The sequence below is a fragment of the Bos grunniens genome, chromosome 22 (assembly GCF_055505025.1).
Source record: "Bos grunniens cultivar Pamir isolate PY7600 chromosome 22, Bosgru_T2T1.0, whole genome shotgun sequence".
NCBI classification, from domain to species: Eukaryota; Metazoa; Chordata; class Mammalia; order Artiodactyla; family Bovidae; genus Bos; species Bos grunniens.
The window spans coordinates 14,252,900-14,271,659 of NC_141186.1; the positions used below are offsets into that span (position 1 = coordinate 14,252,900).

Sequence of the window (18,760 nt, forward strand, 5' to 3'; positions counted from 1 at the left end):
AATAACTTAATTTTTTAAAGGGCAAAGAAAAAAGGACAGTTTTTCCCCAAAAGGTATACAAATGGGCAATAAGCACAGGAAAAGATATTCAACATCATTAGCCATCAGGGAAAAGCAAATCAAAACCACCTTGAGATACCACTTCACACCCACTATGATGGCTATAATTAAAAATACAGATAATGACAAGTGTTGGCGAGGGTGTGGGGAAACTAGAACCTTCATACACTGCTGGTGCTAATGGCAGCTTTGGAAAGCACTGTATTTTCTCAAAAGGTTAAACATAGGCTGGCCTTAGGACTGAGCACTTCCACTCCTAGATACACACTCAAGAGAAAGAAAGCATATATTTACACAAAAGCTTGTACACAATTGCTAAAAGCAGCCTTAATTCAAAATTGCCAAAAAGGGGAAACAACCCAAATGTCCATCAATAAATGGATAGACAAATACTGTATATCTATACAGTGGAAGACTATTCACCACAACAAAGAAAGAAGTACTTATACTGCAAGCTAGAAACACGAGTGGACCTCAAAAAACACCATACTCAGAGAAAGGCCACATATTATATAGTTCCATGTATAAGAAATAACCAGAACAGAATACAAGAACAGAAAGCAAATCAGTGAGTGACAAGGGTTTGGAGGGGAGAGTATGGGGAGTGACTTTTCATGAGTATGAAATTCCTTGCTGGGATGACAAAGGTGTTCTATGATCAGGTAACAGTGATGATGCACAACTCTGAAATACACTACCCAGCAGTGAATTGTACACTTTAGAGGGGTTAAGTTATGAGTTATTTCTTGATACACCTTTTTCAAAAAACCAGTAACAACTCTGCACAGTCTTCAAGAATATCAAAGAGCAGGGAATACTTACTTCCCAATTCAACTGCTAAGATCAACATTACCCCGATACCAAAACAAGACAAAAATCATATAAAAAAGTAAACTACAAAACAACATCCCTCATGAAGACAGATGCACAAATTCTAAATAAAATTATAGCAACTCCAAGCCAACAAAATATGACAAAGATAATGATAAAATAATATCTCTTGACAAAATGGGGTGTATCCCTGGAATACAGGTCAGTTTAACGTTCAAAAAAATCAGTCAATGTAACATATCATATGTATTGATTTCCAAGGGTTGCCATCATAATGAAGGACCACAAACTGAGAAGGCTAAAAAAACAAAAACTGATCTTCTTGTAGTTCTGGAGACTAGAAGTCTCATATCAAGGAGGGGACATGCCTGGAGGCTTCCCTTCTGAATCCTTCCTGCCTCCCCCAGACTCTGAGAGCCCCAGATGTGCCTCGCCTGTGGCAGCGGAGATCCAGTCTCTGCTTCCGTCGTCACACGGTATTCTCCCTTGTGTCTCTGGCTTCTTACGGCCGTCTTCTTACAAGGACACCAGTAATAGTGGGTCAGGGAGCCCTCACCATTCCAGGATGACCTCATCTTAACCAATTATGTACATGATCCTACTTCCAACTAAGGTCATATTCTGAGGTACTGGGGGGTGAGGGTTTTAATACATCTTTGTTAAGGGATACAGTCAATCCATAATATCATATTAATAATTTAAAAATAAAAACCACAATCATCTCAATAGAAAAAGTATTCAATATGCAACACCTGTTTCTAACAAAAACTCGGCAAACAAGGAGTAGAAGGTGATAAAAACATGTCAGAGACTGAATGCCTCACTCTGATCAGGAAGACAGAGAGGAACATCGGCTCTCACCACTTCCAATCAACAGGGAAGGTTCTGGCCAGTGCAGCCAGGCCAAAATGAGTAAACAAACAAACAAACAAATATAAGAAACTCAGATTGGAAAAGAAGACTTAACTGCTTATTTGCAGAAGACATGATTCTTGACGTAGAAAATTCAGCGGAATTCACAAACCCACTAGAGTCCAAAAATGAGTTTAAAGGTTACAAGCAAAAACATGAAATGGAAAAGATAAATGCAACCCAAAGCTCATAGCAGCAATATTTGCTATTGCCAAGATACAAAAGAAACCTACGTGTCCATCAACAGATGAATGGATAAAGAAGATGCACTATATAGATAGACACACACACACAGATATATACACATACATATGCCAATGGAATACTACTTGGCCACACAAAGAATGACATTTGCCATTTGCAGCAACCTGGATGGACTTGGAGGGCATTATGCTCAGTGAAATAAGTCAGAGAAAGGAAACATAGTATGACATCACTTATATGTGGAATCTTAAAAATACAACAGACTAGTCAATACAACAAAAAAGAAGTAGACTCACAAACATGGAGAGAAACTAGTGAAAAAACTAGTGTTTACCAATGGCGAAAGGGTAGGGATGAGAGCCAATGTATGAGTGGGAAATTCAGAGGTACAAAGTATTCTGTATGAAATAAGTTACAAGGATATATTCTACAATGTGGGGAATATAACCAATATTTTATAATAAATATAAATGGAGTACAACCTTTAAAAATTATGAATCACTATACTGTATACCTATACTATGAGATCAATATAATACTGCATAGCAACTACAATAAAAAATTTTTAAAAATTTAAGGGAAATAATCAGATGTGAGTATATTTGCATGTACAAAGTTATTCACTGCATTGCTGTAACTGAAAAAACTATAAACCACCTAAATGTCCATCAATAAATATAATCAGATCAGATCAGTCGCTCAGTTGTGTCTGATAAATATAATTGGTACTCAAAAAAAAACAAATAATATCATGTACCATAACATCCAAAAAAGTGAAATATTCAGGGATAAGTCTGAAAAAGATGAAAGACCTATACACTTAAAAATACAAAATATTGTTGATATAAATTAAAGAGGACCCAAATAAGTGAAGGGATACACCACATTCATGAGTGGGAAGGCAATTTTGTTAAAATGCCATTCTCTCCAAATTAAGACTAAACGTAATCCGAGTCGAAATCCCAATAGGGTTTTTTGTTTGTTTGTTTTGGTAGAAATCAATAAGTTAATTCTAAGGTTTTATATTATATACATATATATCAGTTGGAACGTTCTCTTCATTCTTGTTTTGTCTTCCCTTTATGGCTCTTAATATTCTCCAACCACTGAAACACTTTCCCCACTTAAGATAGATGTGCAAGCTCGCCTTCCTTGTAAACGCTCTAGTCTTCCCTTCTTTATCAAAAAAATAATTAATTACTTTGGCTGTGCTGGGTCTGAGTTGTGGCATGTGGGATCTTTTTAGTTTCGGGATATTTTAGTTGTGGGCTTCCCTGGTGGCTCAGATGGTAAAGAATCTGCCTTCAGTGCAAGAGACCCAGGTTCGATCCCTGGGTTGGGACGATCCCCTGGATAAGAAAGAGACAACCTACTCCAGTATGCTTGCCTGGGAAATGCCATGGACAGAGAAGCCTAGCAGGGGTCCGTGGACTCACAAAGAGTTGGACACAGCTGAGTGACTAACACTTTCACTCTAGTTGCAGCATGCAGACTCCTCAGCTGCAGCATGGGGGTCTAGTTCCCTAAGCAGGGATGGAACCAGGGCACCCTGCATTGGGAGTGCCGAGTCTTAGTCACGGGACCGCCAGGGAAGTCCCCTGATCTACTTTTCTTTTCCTTTTGTTCTTCCTTTAAATTCTTAGACAGTATTCTTAAATTGTCATTAATAACACTGTGGTGTTTTTATTATCTATTTTCTCATAGTATAATCACTTTTTAAATTGCGATGAAGTCTGTCAAACATAAAGATCTATGGAGTATTGCAAGATAATTACTGATGATCCAACAAATGCAGTTCTAAGCTCCTCTGCATACCCTTAACTCTTCTCCAAATCCTGATTTATCCAGTATACTGACTTTATCAGTAACTGTTTTTTAAGTTGCAGGTCTATTGGTAACAATGTCGCGTGTGTGTGTGTGTGTGTGTGTGTGTGTGTGAATATGATTATTTAGTTTAACAGATACTTCAAAGTTCATCATTATTTCTCAGACCTTTTATAAAGCACTCCATCATCTTCTGGTTTCTATTAATACTCCTGAATGATCCCCTGTCAGAATGACTGGAATGTTGACTGGCAATCTGCCTTTTCTCTTTGACCTTTGTTAAAAAAAGTTTCCTTGACTTCGTCGTCTTCATTATCCATTTAGCTTTGCTCAATATGCTATTTTGTCTTTTTATTGGATTTTTATATTCTATAATTATGGTTTTCTTTTTTTTTAATTTTTAATTTTTAAATTTTATTTTATTTTTAAACTTTACATAATTGTATTAGTTTTGCCAAATATCAGAATGAATCCACCACAGGTATACATGTGTTCCCCATCCTGAACCCTCCACCCTCCTCCCTCCCCATACCATCCCTCTGGGTCGTCCCAGTGCACTAGCCCCAAGCATCCAGTATCGTGCATCGAACCTGGACTGGCATCTCGTTTCATACATGATATTTTACATGTTTCAATGCCATTCTCCCAAATCTTCCCACCCTCTCCCTCTCCCATAGAGTCCATAAGACTGTTTTATACATCAGTGTCTCTTTTGCTGTCTCGTACATAGGGTTATTGTTACCATCTTTCTAAATTCCATATATATGCGTTATTATACGTTATTGGTGTTTTTCCTTTTGAACTTTTGTTCTTTGAATGTCTCCTAGAGCATTTTTACAATCCTTGACCCTTGACTGAATTTTTGTTTTTCTAAATTATATTTCTTTTTGATTTTTTAAATTATTGAAAGATTATTATAACACATTTGTGGGAGACTTGGTAAACATAGATCCCTGGGTTGGGAAGATCCCCTGGAGGCGGGCATGGCAACCCACTCCAGTATTCTTGCCTGGAGAATCCCCACAGACAGAGGAGCCTGGCAGGTTACAGTCCATGGGGTTGCAAAGAGTCAGACAGAGCTGAGCAACTAAGCACAGCACAGCATGCAATGTTTACACACCCAGGAGGATACAAATTTTATTCAAACTCTCATAGATTATAAACCAGGAGACACTGGAATACAACCAGGGATATAAAACAAGGTGCAAAAATTTCACAGTCTAAAGGTATTGAAATTATACAGTGTGCTCTCTTATCACAGTGGAATTATGTAGAAATCAATATCAAACAATATTTGAAAATAACCCACATATTTTCAAGTGCAATGTGACGTTTACCAAGAGAGATCCTTGACTTAGCCATTAAAAGCCTCAATAAAGTTAGAAAACCAAAAAAACACAGAGGGTAACTACAGAGAAGAAAGCTTTGAAATGAGCAATTAATATCAAAGATACTTAACCCCATGTATTTGGAAATCAAATGTCTACTTTTAAATGATGGGAGTATCTAAGAAACCATAACAAGGAAAAGTAGAAAATAATGTGTAACAGAATAAAAATGAAAAGAGAATTTATCAGAATTTGTTGAATGCTGAAGAAGGCTGAGCACCAAAGAACTGATGCTTTTGAACTGTGGTGTTAAAGAAGACTCTTGAGAGTTCCTTGGACTGCAAGGAGAGCCAACCAGTCCATTCTGAAGGAGATCAGCCCTGGGATTTCTTTGGAAGGAATGATGCTAAAGCTGAAACTCTAGTACTTTGGCCACCTCATGAGAAGAGTTGACTCACTGGAAAAGACTCTGATGCTGGGAGGGATTGGGGGCAGGAGGAGAAGGGGACGACAGAGGATGAGATGGTTGGATGGCATCACTAACTCGATGGACGTGAGTCTGGGTGAACTCCGGGAGTTGGTAATGGACAGGGAGGCCTGGTGTGCTGCGATTCATGGGGTCGCAAAGAGTCAGACACGACTGAGCGACTGAACTGAACTGAACTGAAAGTTGCTCAAGGCTATGGTTTTTCCAGTGGTCATGTATGGATGCGAGAGTTGGACTGTCAAGAAGGCTGAGTGCTGAAGAATTGATGCTTTGGAACTGTGGTGTTGGAGAAGACTCTTGAGAGTCCCCCTGGACTGCAAGGAGATCCAACCAGTCCATTCTGATCAGCCCTGGGTGTTCTTTGGAAGGAATGATGCTAAAGCTGAAACTCCAGTACTTTGGCCACCTCATGCGAAGAGTTGACTCATTGGAAAAGACTCTGATGCTGGGAGGGATTGGGGGCAGGAGGAGAAGGGGACGGCAGAGGATGAGATGGCTGGATGGCATGACCGACTCGATAGACATGAGTTTGAATGAACTCCAGGAGTTGGTGATGGACCGGGAGGCCTGGTGTGCTTCGATTCATGGGGTCACAAAGAGTCGGACACGACTGAGCGACTGAACTGAACTGAAAGTTGCTCAATGTAACCAAATACAATGTGGAATCTTAAATAAGGTATGAAAACAAATAATGGACACTAGCATAAAATTTTGTGAAATTTGAAGAAAAATCTGTACTTCAGTTAGTACTGTATCACATGTTAATTTTGTTGTTGTTGTTGTTTTACAACATATTTCTTGTATTTTCAGAATTAGATTAGAAGTTTCAAGCTTTGTTGAAATTTTTTTTTAATTCCTAAAATAATAAGCCTTCTATACTTTAGTAGTAATACTAGAGGCCAGAATAAATGGAATTATATCAAAATTTTGAGTGAATACAAATTAGAAATCTAGCATTCTAGTCATACTTAGTTAAACAAGTGGAACCAAAATGTCATAAATTTTTTAGCTGAGCAAAAATTCTAAGTTTTCTAAAATAAATATATTATACATATTATTTATATATATGTACACAAAAGCTTTTCTGCTTACTGCACTTGATAAAGGCTTGAGAAAGAAAAACTGAAAACAGAGAGAAGTTGGAAAACATAAACTAAATCACATCTGGAGATTTGGAGGAAACAAAAAACAATACCTGGGCATTTTATATTTTTCAGAAATGTTACAAGATAATTCTAATATGCATTTGAATTTTAAAAAGTGATTACAGGTTCTATTAAATTGTAGTTTCATGTTACAGAATTCTATTATATTCTGGTTGACCGATCATGATGCAATGGTATTAAAATGAATAATAGTTACATAATCACAATAGTAAAAGATGTTTATTAGTTTTCACAATGAATAGCCAGACAAGAAATAAAAGATAATTACAACTGCAAGCCATAAGAGGAACATAATTAACCTAACAATATGAAATAATTACATCTAATTTGGGGCGTTAGTAGAGTGATGTGTTAGGACACACACAAGGCACTTGTTGCAGAGCTCCCTGTGCAATACAGTATATTCTCAGGATTTTATTTTATACATAGTATCAATAGTGCATATGTGTCAACTCCAGTCTGCCAATCCACCGCCCCGTTCCCTCTCAGTATCCACGTACCTGCTCTCTACATCTGTGTCTCTATATCTGCTCTACGAATAAGATCATCTATGCATTTTTCTAGATTTCACATATATGCATTAATCCTGATTGTATACTGAGAGAAACCATACTTCAAAAAACATACAAGCACCTCAGTGTTCATAGTAGCGCTGTTTATAATAGTCAAGACATGGAAGCAACCTAAATGTCCATCAACCAAGGAATGGATAAAGAAGATGTGGTACACATTACTCAGCCATAAAAATGAACGAACTGGTCATTTGTACAGACATGGATGAACCTAGACACTGTTTATATAAAGTGAAGTCAGAAAGAGAAAGATAAATATCCCTAAAATTTTAAAGAGGGGCAATTTCCTGGGTACCCTCTGTAATGACCCTCACTAACTCACAAAAGGCAAATACAAGACTCATTATAACAAATGACAATGGCTGGAGAAGGTAAGAAGGACTAAGGTAGCATATAATAGTTTCTGCAACAGACAGTCATAATTTATTATGACCATCAAATAATGCCGAAAGAGACCTGAATTTTAAAAAATGTATTATAGAATTATAGTTTAGAATTCTGCAAAAATGACTGTTTGCTGAATCCAGGATATTGAAAAATACCTGGAGTCCTCTTTATGCTAAAATAATCCCTTTCTGCAAAGCTCGTATTGAAATAGTAGAGGTTTGAGGTAGAGAATATACTCCAAAGGAAAACACATAGGCGATAATACATTCATCTGTAAAAATGGATTTTATTTTCAATAAATGAACGGATATTTTATAGTAAAATTACCAAGCTAATAAAATTTAAAAAACCACTTCCTAACAGTAAAACCTTACCAAACCAGGCAATTTTTACAACTGGAAGAAGAACATTCTCTGCATAAAACTGGTTAATCATAGTTATGGCTTTATTATCCAGACAATGTGCATAAATTCCACACGGCAAAGTCTCAGCTTCACAAACTAATGGTTCATTTATTCAAAGAGACTGATCCAGAATTAAAATGAGACCGTTGGTCTGAAGTATCACGCTGTAGGATTCTGTTGCCCCTAAAGCAGCTTTGCTGGGAGGCTCTGCCCCTTGCACGCCTGTGACCTGTGACACTGCAGGAGACTCACTCATCGGAGCTGAAGTGGTATGCTTCCCACCAACAGGGCCGTCAGGCCAGCTCACTTTGGAGCTACGGGGAAATTGCTGGAAGCACCCTGGGGTCCATTATTTCAGCACATTAATGAGGCTGTTCACAAAGAGAGTTTATTACAGTAAGAGATAGATGTTTATTAGATCAGTGATACGATTACAGAACATGCTGTATGGGAAGGGCCTCTGGGAGCCGTAGGCAGGATAATTTTGCAGGCATTAAACAAAACAAAAAAGCCAAACATCGTTATCAAAACTGTTAACTTCACTGCATCACAGTCACGGCTAAATATCCATACTACTAAATATCAACATTATTTTTCTGCTTCAAAAATGATGTGCAGACAGGCTTTCTGAATTTGTATAAAATCAAACTTTTTTTTTTTTCAGGGTGGCAAAAATAAAACAAACTCAGAGTGTTTACTGCTCATCTTTTAAATACAGTTCATTTCTAAAGGCACCTGGGAATTACATTTGGAGGTGGTAGCCATGAGGGTTTTTCACCGCATGTTAATATATTACTAGTAATAAAGACAAGACCACCATCAGAACGGACACAACAGAGAGAGAGAAGAACACAGTGATGGTGGCAGTTACTATGTGCCAAGTGCTGTGACTAGAGTTCTTCACACATTGTTCCTTTAGCTTTCCTAAAACCCCATGAGGTGTTAAAATTTCCTCCTTTTTTTGACATGGAAATGGAGACTTACTAACTTGCCCAAAGCCTTTCATCTGGTAACTGATGAAGCCAACTCAACCACAACTAAATGAATGGGTGTTCAGAGATGACCCAACTGCATCACGGAATTACCAGGCATCTTGCCAAACAGCCTCATGCGCATGTGTGTTCAGCTGTGTCCGACTCTTTTGGGACGCTATGGACTGTACTCCATCAGGCTCCTTTGTTCATAGAATTTTTCCAGGCAAGAATCCCAGAGTTGGTTGCCATTTCCTCCTCCAGAAGATCTTCCTGACTCAGGGACCTAACCCGGATCTCCTGCTTCTCCTGCATTGGCAGGCACATTCTTTGCCACTGTGCCACCCCAGACAGCCTCACACGGACTGTCGAATCAACCAGCTAATATAGTTTTGTTTCTCCCTTTAAGAGATGTAACCATTTCCCTTTTTGTTGCTGCTGCTGCTGCTAAGTCACTTCAGTCGTGTCCGACTCTGTACAACCCCATAGACGGCAGCCCACCAGGCTCCCCCGTCCCTCAGATTCTCCAGGCAAGAACACTGGAGTGGGTTGCCATTTCCTTCTCCAATGCATGAAAATGAAAAGTCAAAGTGAAGTTGCTCAGTCGTGTCCGACTCTTAGCGACCCCATGGACTGCGGCCCACCAGGGTCCTCCATCCATGGGCTTTTCCAGGCAAGAGTACTGGGGTGGGGTGCCATTGCTATCACCTATAAATACAGAGTTCAGTATCACTAGGCTATTAGCCCCTTGGAAGACAAAGCAATAGCGGTTTCCACAGTTTAAAAATCTAGCATACACTGTAGGAGGTGTAGACATTAAACACCAACATTGGCAAAGTAAAATGCAACCAGTATGACACTGAAGTAGATATAAAGTACATATACACACATACACATACACACACACACACACACGTCAAGCTATGTTATCCACAACACCTCTTGACTTTAAATGGAGTTTTCATCATCACCCCAAATGTCTTGATCATGACTATTTCTACTTGATGAATCAGTGGAGAAAAGCTGTCTTTCCACACTGAAAATGCTAGTTTCTCTGGAAGATCACACAATGTAAAAGGAAGGCTCTTCTGGTAATCCCTGGGCGGGGTTGGGAGGGGCGGTGGGTCATATCAGAACAGCTCTCCTGCTTGGCGGCTACTACTCACCTTCTTTCCTGTGCTATAGAAGAATCACTATGGTTTCATCCCCTTTAGTTTTATTAGGAAGATATCCAATTAGGTCAAAGAGATGCTATTTTCACAGGACGTGTTTTCCTATTGTCTCTTAGAACACAAACTACTTCCAATTATGTAATGATTGTGGTGCAAAGAACAAATAGAACCAACTATATTCAAAGAAATGTATTTTCATAAGATATATGTAGGTGCTACCCCCACTAACCTAACAATTATATGCCAAAGGATAAAAAACAAAATCTTAATAGTATGTGATGTTTGGAATCTTTTACAAATATACTATCACATAGATGTCCACCCTACTCCTAACAACAAAATAATAATCCTGCTGCTGCTGCTAAGTCGCTTCAGTCGTGTCTGACTCTGTGCGACCCCATAGATGGCAGCCCACGAGGCTCCCCCATCCCTCGGATTCTCCAGGCAAGAACACTGGAGTGGGTTGCCATTTCCTTCTCCAAAGCATGAAAGTGAAAAGTGAAAATGAAGTCACCCAGTTGTGTCCGACTCTTCACGACCCCATGGACTGCAGCCTACCAGGCTCCTCCATCCATGGGATTTTCCAGGCAAGAGTACTGAAGTGGGGTGCCACTGCCTTCTCCAATAATCCTGACTAAACCAAATACCGAAAGGTAGAAAGCAATCAATCATGACAGTACCAGAAGAAAATACAGATGAATATATTTATATTCTTGGAATGGGAAGACCTTTTAAAAGATGACATAAAATCCAAAAGTCATAAAGAAAAACTCATAAAAGTGACTACTAAATGAAAACTACCTTTAGAGCTAAAGTACCAAAAAAATTAGAAATACAGAAAGAAAATAAAAGGTATATTTGTTATGACAAAATAATAAACATCTTACTAGACAAAGAATTCTTAAAAATCAACAGAAAAGAGTAAACTAAACAGAAAATAAATCAGCAAAGAATACACTAAAGGAATTTATAGAAAAAGATACACCAGTGGCTAACAAACCCACCAAAGATGTTAAATTACATTAAGAATTAAATAAATACAAAACACCAAAGACATACAAAATGTCATCTACAAGAAAAGCAAAATGATGTAAGTTCATAAAACAGTATCAGCAAGGCTGTGGGGAAATGGGTAGCCTTTCTTTTAGTGAGAATGAAAAAGTCTACCTTTTAAGGATGGCAATGTGGCAACACATATTAAAATTTTAAATTTACAGCCTTTTCAACTAGTATATTAGACAGGATTCTCCAGAAAAAGAGCCAACAAGAGATATATAATTATGCAGAAAGAGATTTATTATGAAGGACTGGCTCCCATAATTATAGAGGCTGAAAAGTTCCATGGATTTGCCATCCAAGAGCTCGAAGCCCAGGAAAGCTGATGGTATAATTCTTATCCAAATCCAAAGGCCCTGAAAACCAGGGGAGCAAACGGTGCAAACCCTAGTCTGAGCCTGAAGACCCAGGATCCAGGAGTTCCAATGCATGAAGGCAGCAGATGAACATCCCGGCTCAAATGCACAGCACATGTGCCTTCCTCTGCCTTTTTGTTCTTTGCAGGCCATCAAACAGTTGAGTGATGCCTATTTGCATCAGTAAGGACAATCTGCTTTACTGAATTTACTGTTCAAATGCTAATCTCTTCCAGAAACACCCTCAAAGGCACAGCAGAAACAATGTTTCACCTTCTGCCCATAAATCAAGATTATCAAATAATTTTTTTTTAATTTTTCATTCATACTTTTTGGCATCATGTATGTGAGGTTCCAGCATAAAAAACATATTATTTTATTTTATTATTATTTTACATTTTGGTACTTTATATTTTCCCAGTGTTAATGCTCAAAGTGTTTTGAACTTGATTTTTAAACAATTACTAGTACAGGAAAAATGAGGTTAGCTATCAAATATTCAATTTGTTTTTCTCTCAGTGATAAATTAAGAGAAACTGATAACTGGGTAACACATTGAATTGTCTGTGTTGACAATTCAATTGAATATATTGAATTGTTGAATATATTGAATTGTCATATATATATCTATGTTTTCTAATTCTTTTCCATTATAGATTGTTGTAAGATACTGAATTATGTTTCCTTCTTGTGCTATATGGTAAAATCCTTGTTGTCTATCTATTTTTTATACAGTAGTGTGTATACCCCACTCTAGTACTCTTGCCTGGAAAATCCCATGGATGGAGGAGCCTGGTAGGCTGCAGTCCATGGGGTCGCGAAGAGTCGGACACGACTGCGCGACTTCACTTTCACTTTTCACTCTCATGCATTGGAGAAGGAAATGGCCACCCACTCCAGTGTTCTTGCTCGGAGAATCCGAGGGACGGGGGAGCCTGGTGGGCTGCCGTCTATGGGGTCGCACAGAGTGGGACACGACTGAAGCGACTTAGCAGCAACAGCAGCAGGTGACAAATGGTCATTTCAACTCCCTGGTGAATCTTTCAAATAAACGGGATGAAAAAGGTGCCTTTGCATATTGTGTCAAATGGCTGTGCTGGGCCATTGTATAAGGACATGTTAGAGCCTGTCTGCCCAAAATGTCCTGCTTGGGAAGGGGGACCAGGGAGTCATGCTCTTTGACAGTAATTAGAGAGCAGGCCCAGGGGCTGCTGCCTGTGACATGTCTACTCAAAAGGGCATCAAGAATGGATTATTACTCAACTCTAAAAAAGGAATGAAATATTGCCATTTGTAGCAAACTGGATAGACCCAGAGCTTATCTTATTAGGTGAAAAGTAAGTCAGACAGAGAAAGACAAATATCACATGCTGTTGCTCATATGTGGAATCTAAGAAAAAGATACAAATGACCTTATTTACAAACCAGAAATAGATCCACAGACATAGAAAGTAAAGTTACAGTTAGCAAAGGGAAAAGAGGGCAAGGGGAGGGATAAATTAGGAATCTGGAATTAACATGTACATAGTACTAAATAGGCAAACAATAAGCATCTACTGTACAGCACAGGGAACTATACTCAATACTTTGTAACAACCTATAGATGAAAAGAATCTGAAAAAGGAATATATGTGTATGTATATATGAATCACTGTGCCGTACACCTGAAACTGATGCAATGCTGTAAATCAACTGTACTGCAATAAAAAAAGGAACAATATCTTTAAAAAGAATTAATTGATTAGCAAATCATGCCCCCCTTCCCAAAAATACCTTTCTGTACATCAAAAAAAAAAAAAAAATCTTCACCTGTTTTCTTCCTAAAATAAATCACGATTCTTACCATTCATGGATGCGACACAGGCGCCAAGACATGTAACTTACTGAGTCTCAAAGCAGAAGAACAGTATTTTTAAATTCAAAATGAACTTTTATGCTCTGTTGAGACATACCTAGCTGCTTATTTTGGAGGACTGAAATACAGTTTATTATAGCAGTACAGGGTCAATTTATTGCCACAGGAAATCCAACAAAATTGCTCATCGCCTCCACAGAACAGAACAGTATGTTGACCTTTACTGGCAGAATTAGAGTGAATTCTGTTGTAGCAGCTACTGTGAGAAACTTAGGAGTTGCAGAGCTGGTGAATATTTATGAAGTTTTCCTACTGAGCGGGCCGCTGGCAGAGAGGATGGAGAGATACCTGCTTCAAGGTGGAGTTACCTGTCAGATCTGACTCGGATTTCAAATCCTAAATTTAGGGGGGTAAAAAACACCTCACTGTTTACTAAAAATGATACAGTGTGTTAGGAAAAACGCTCAAGATTCTGAAGCTAAAATTACACTCCAGGTACAATTCTCCATCTGATGGAGAGAATGTCAGCGATCTGGAGAGTGGAAAGAGCCAGACCAAGCAGCTCCCTTGCTCAGCTTCCATGCCTCACAGCCTACACTCTGGGCAGAGCAAGAAGACCCTTTGGTCCCCGCTGGTGCAGTGTGACAGCTCCCTCCAAGGCCACCTTCTGGACACTCCTGAGTGGAGAATGCTTCCGAGGCCAAGGCTGAACGTCTGCTGTCCTGTGCCCCCTCGGGAGGATCCTTGTCCCTCTTCACTACACTAAACCTTCCTGTTTTATGACTCACATCCTAAACCAAAATTTTAATTAAAAAAACTTTCGAGAAATACCCCGTTAAATCTTTGGTATAAATCACCCCACCCTTCTTTTGGTGTCCTTTATATACACATGCATACAGCATGACTTAAATCAGCTCTTTCTACAATTTTGTTTCCTAACTAGGTTTCGGCACTTGTTATATCTTATCCATGTACTCCACAGTTATTTATTGAGAGCGTGTGGTGGCCAAGCATTTTGAACGTGCTGGTAATAAAGCTGGGAAGTGGACAAGTGACTTCTAGTCAAAACAGTGTATGACTTCAAATTTTGCACCAAAAACTGCATAACCACTGAAAGAAGAAAAAAAAATTAAGATACAGAGAAATATCTTTGTGGACCACAAATGAAACAAACGCACAGAAGCTCGAGGTTCAAAGCTGTTAGAAGCAGCAACTAGGAGCACCAATGTAACTGGGGCCAGAGCCCATGTGGGGCTAGGACAAAAGTCAGGCCCAGAATGTGAAGTGGAGGCTGGCGTTCCCTGTCCACCAAAGGAAGCTGAAGTAGCTGTGCCAGCCTTGGGGCTTCCGTGAACAAATGAAGCTGCTCTACTGAAAACAGCAGCAACAGAACCTGTGCCAAACCCTTGACAGGCCTGGTGTCTAGATCTGTGATACATCCAGTATCACCATAATATGGGAATTTGGGGACCCGGAGCAGTCAAGGTAAGCACAGCAAACCATTCGCACAGAGAAAAGGAACAGCAGCCTCATACAGTACAAATAACTTCTACTCTTAATGAGTCTGACTAGGAAGGAAGCCTAAAATGAAGACCACTGAACACAAAGACTACCAGAATTCACTCTGGAAGAAATGATAATAATAGAGTAACTTCAAAGGGACTTTATTTTTTTAAGTTTCCTTCAAGCATAATTAGCAGGCCAAAAAACTGTACATATTTATAACATATAGCAATCAAGATAAGAAACATATCCACAAACCTCAAAAGTACCTTTCCACCAATGCATCGCCATTTTGATTATAATAAGTTCACGTACATCTTGACTTGAGGTAGTGTTAAACCCTTCAACTTAATTTTCTTCCATAGTTGCCTTGGCTATACTAAGATTCTTTGTATTCCATGAACATTTTAGAACAAATTAAACAATTTCTACAAAAACAATTCTCCTGAAAAAATTCCCAGAAACACAAAATCTTCCAAGACTGAATCATGAAGAAGCAGAAAATTGAACAGAACTGTAACAAACAAGGAGACTGAATCAGTATTAAGTCTCTGCAGACCACAACAGAGCTGAGACACTACAGGAGGAAGTGAAGGCATACAAACAAGGCCGGATCCTTGGCCACACAAAGTCAAAGTGTTAGTTGCTCAATCATGTCTGACTCTGCGACCCATGAAATGTAGCCCACCAGGCTCCTCTGTCCATGGGATTTTCCAGGCAAGAATAATGGAGTAGGTTGCCATTCTCTCCTCCAGGGGATCTTCCTGACTCAGGGATTGAACCCGGCTTGCCCACATTGCAGGCAGATTCATTACTGCCTGAGCCACCAGGGTCCTCAGCTACACCTCAAACACCAATTCAGCTGCCCATGCCAGATGCCAACTGAGATAATGTGATTTTTAAAAAGTCTATTTTTCCTTTTATTTATTTATATTTTTGGCCACACCTTGCAGCCTGCAGGATCTTAGTGTCCCAAACACTTCAGAGTTTCACTAATGAATTATGTCAAACATTTTAAAAAGAACTAATACTAATTCTTCTCAAACTTTCCCCAAAATTTGAAGAGAAGGGAACATCTAACATATTCCATGAGTCCAACATTATCCTGATTCTAAATCCAGAAAAAGACATTATAAAAAACAGAACTACAGATGAATAACCCTAATGACCCCTGATGCAAAACTCTTCAACAAAATTCTGGAAAACCAAGCTTATCAGCATATTAAAAGTATCAAATGCCATGAACAAATGGGCTTTACTCCTGGAAAAAAAGGATAGGTCGGTATATGAAAATCAATCAAAATAATACACAGCAATATTACCCAAAGCAATCTACAGATTCAATGCAATCCTTCTCAAAATCCCAACAAAGTTTTTTGCAGAAATAGAAAACCCCATCCAAAAATCCATATGTAACTTCAAATGACCCAAAATAGCCAAAACAATCTTGAAAATGGAGAACATAGCTGGACTTGTAGATTTTGAAATTTACTCTACAATGATCAAACACATGTGGTAACAGCATGAAGACTGACATACAGACCAACAAAAGAGAGATTCCAGAAATAAACCCCCACATACGTAGTTAAATAATTTTTAACAAGGGTATGAAGACCATTTAATGGGAAAAAACAATCTTTTCAACAAATAGTTCTGAGAAAACTGGATATGCACATTCAAAAAGAATGAAGTTGGACCCTTATCTAACACCACACACAAAAATAAACTCAAAGTTAATGAAACACCTAAATGTAAGACCTAAAACTGTAAAATTCTGGGAAGAAACATAGGGAAAAAACCATGATACCAGATTTGGCAATGATTTCTTGGATATGACACAAAATGTACAGGCAACAAATGAGAAATTAGGCAAATCATAAAAATTTATGACAAGTTTTTAAAACTCTCCATCAAAAGACATTATCAGCAGAGTAAAAAAGCAACCCACAGAATGTCATAAAATATTTTCATAACATATTTGATAATGGATTAACATTCAGAATATACAGGGAGTTTCTAATACTCAACAACAAAAAACAAACAACATAATTAAAAACTGGGCAAATAACTTGATTAGAATAACCATAGGATCTAATAATTTCATTTCTGGCTATAGTCAAAAAAGTTGGTGCAGAGTCTCCAAAAAATATTTGTACATCCATGTTCGCAGTAGCGTTATTCACAATAGCTAAAACTGGAAAGCCACCCACATGTGTCCAGCAACAGATGAATGAATAAGCAAAATTTGGCCTAGACATACAACAGAATATTATTCAGCCTTAAAAAGGGAGGAAATTCTGACGTATGCTAATACAGATGAACTTCGAGGGTATTATGACAAAAGAAATAAGCCATTCACAAACTGACAAATGTTATATGACTCTACTTATATGAGGTGATTAGAACAGTCAAAATCACAGAGACGGAAAATAGAACGGTGGTTGATAAGGGCTGTGAGGAGTGGGGATTGGACAGTTACTCTTTAGTAGGTAGAATTTAAGTTTAAAAGATGAGAAGAATTACAGAGGTGGTGATGACTGAACAACATTATGAACGTATTTAATACCAGTGAACTATGCACTAAAAATGATTAAGAGGGTAAATTTTGCCCTTCTTCCTTGCCCCAAATAATGTAGTTAGTTATTCCCTCCACAGGCCCCATGGAACTTAGAAGTATAGCACAAAATTTTCCACATTGCACTGACTCAACATTCAAAAAATTGTATCATGGCATGCAGTCCCATCACTTAATGAAAGATAAGGAAAAAGTGGGGACAGTGACAGATTTTATTTTCTTGGGCTCCAAAATCATTGCAGACGATGACTGTAGCCATGAAATTAAAAGATACTTGCTCTTTGGAAGAAAAGCTATGACAAACCTCTGCATACTAAGAAGCAGAGACATCACTTTGCAGACAAAGGTCTTTCTAGTCAAAGCTATGATTTTTCCAGTAATCATGTATGGATGTGAGAGTTGGACTATAAAGAAAACTCAGTGCCAAAGAACTGATGCTTTCGAATTGTGGTATTGGAGAAGACTCCTGAAAGTCCCCTGGACAGCAAGGAGATCAAACTAATCAATCCTAAAGGAAATCAACCCTAAATATTCATTGGAAGGGCTGATGTTGAAGCTGAAGCTCCAATGCTTTGGCCATCTCATAGGAAAAGACTCCGATCTGGGAAAGACTGAGGGCAAGGAAAGAGGATGACAGAGGATGAGATGGTTGGATGGCATCACTGATTCAACGGACATGAGTTTGAGCAAATCCCAGGAGATAGTGAAGGACAGGAAAGCCTGGCACGCTGCAGTCCACAGGGTCGCAAAGAGTTGGGTACGACTCAGCAACTGCACAGCAACAACAACACTGTGTGATAAGCTGGCGTGTTTGTGTATGCAATGGCCGCTCCTTGATCTTATGCAGGATGCTTATGAAGGGATGTTGAGCATCTTGTATATTATCAACTGCAGAGTATATGCTGGATCTCTGTAATTAAAAAATTTTTTGTCAGGAGGCTACAAGTTTACAAAAAGAACTGCCAGACATGTCACTAAAAAAAAAAAAATCCAGCAAATATTTTAGGAGCTCAATAGTGGAGATATTAGATGAGGACTGCAATCCTACCCAAGCGGCAGAGTCAGTGTTGCAGCGGATGAGAAAGGCATAGCTAATA

The 18,760-nt window shown here is 38.6% G+C and overlaps 1 protein-coding gene across 46 annotated transcripts in view; it reads right to left on the minus strand.

The window, feature by feature from the left end:
* Positions 1 to 18,760, minus strand: part of ULK4 (unc-51 like kinase 4) — a 507,208-nt gene that overhangs the window by 129,786 nt on the left and 358,662 nt on the right. The window contains exon 37 of one of the 46 annotated variants that reach the window (XM_086366090.1): positions 8,404 to 8,546. The exons of 44 other annotated variants lie outside the window; for them this stretch is intronic. In XM_086366090.1, the coding sequence (XP_086222216.1) occupies positions 8,538 to 8,546 (9 nt within the window). In that variant the 3' untranslated portion in view covers positions 8,404 to 8,537. Of the gene's footprint in view, positions 1 to 8,403; positions 8,547 to 16,006; positions 18,574 to 18,760 lie in introns of those variants that run through there. One more of the 46 variants, XM_086366060.1, reaches the window with a different exon arrangement.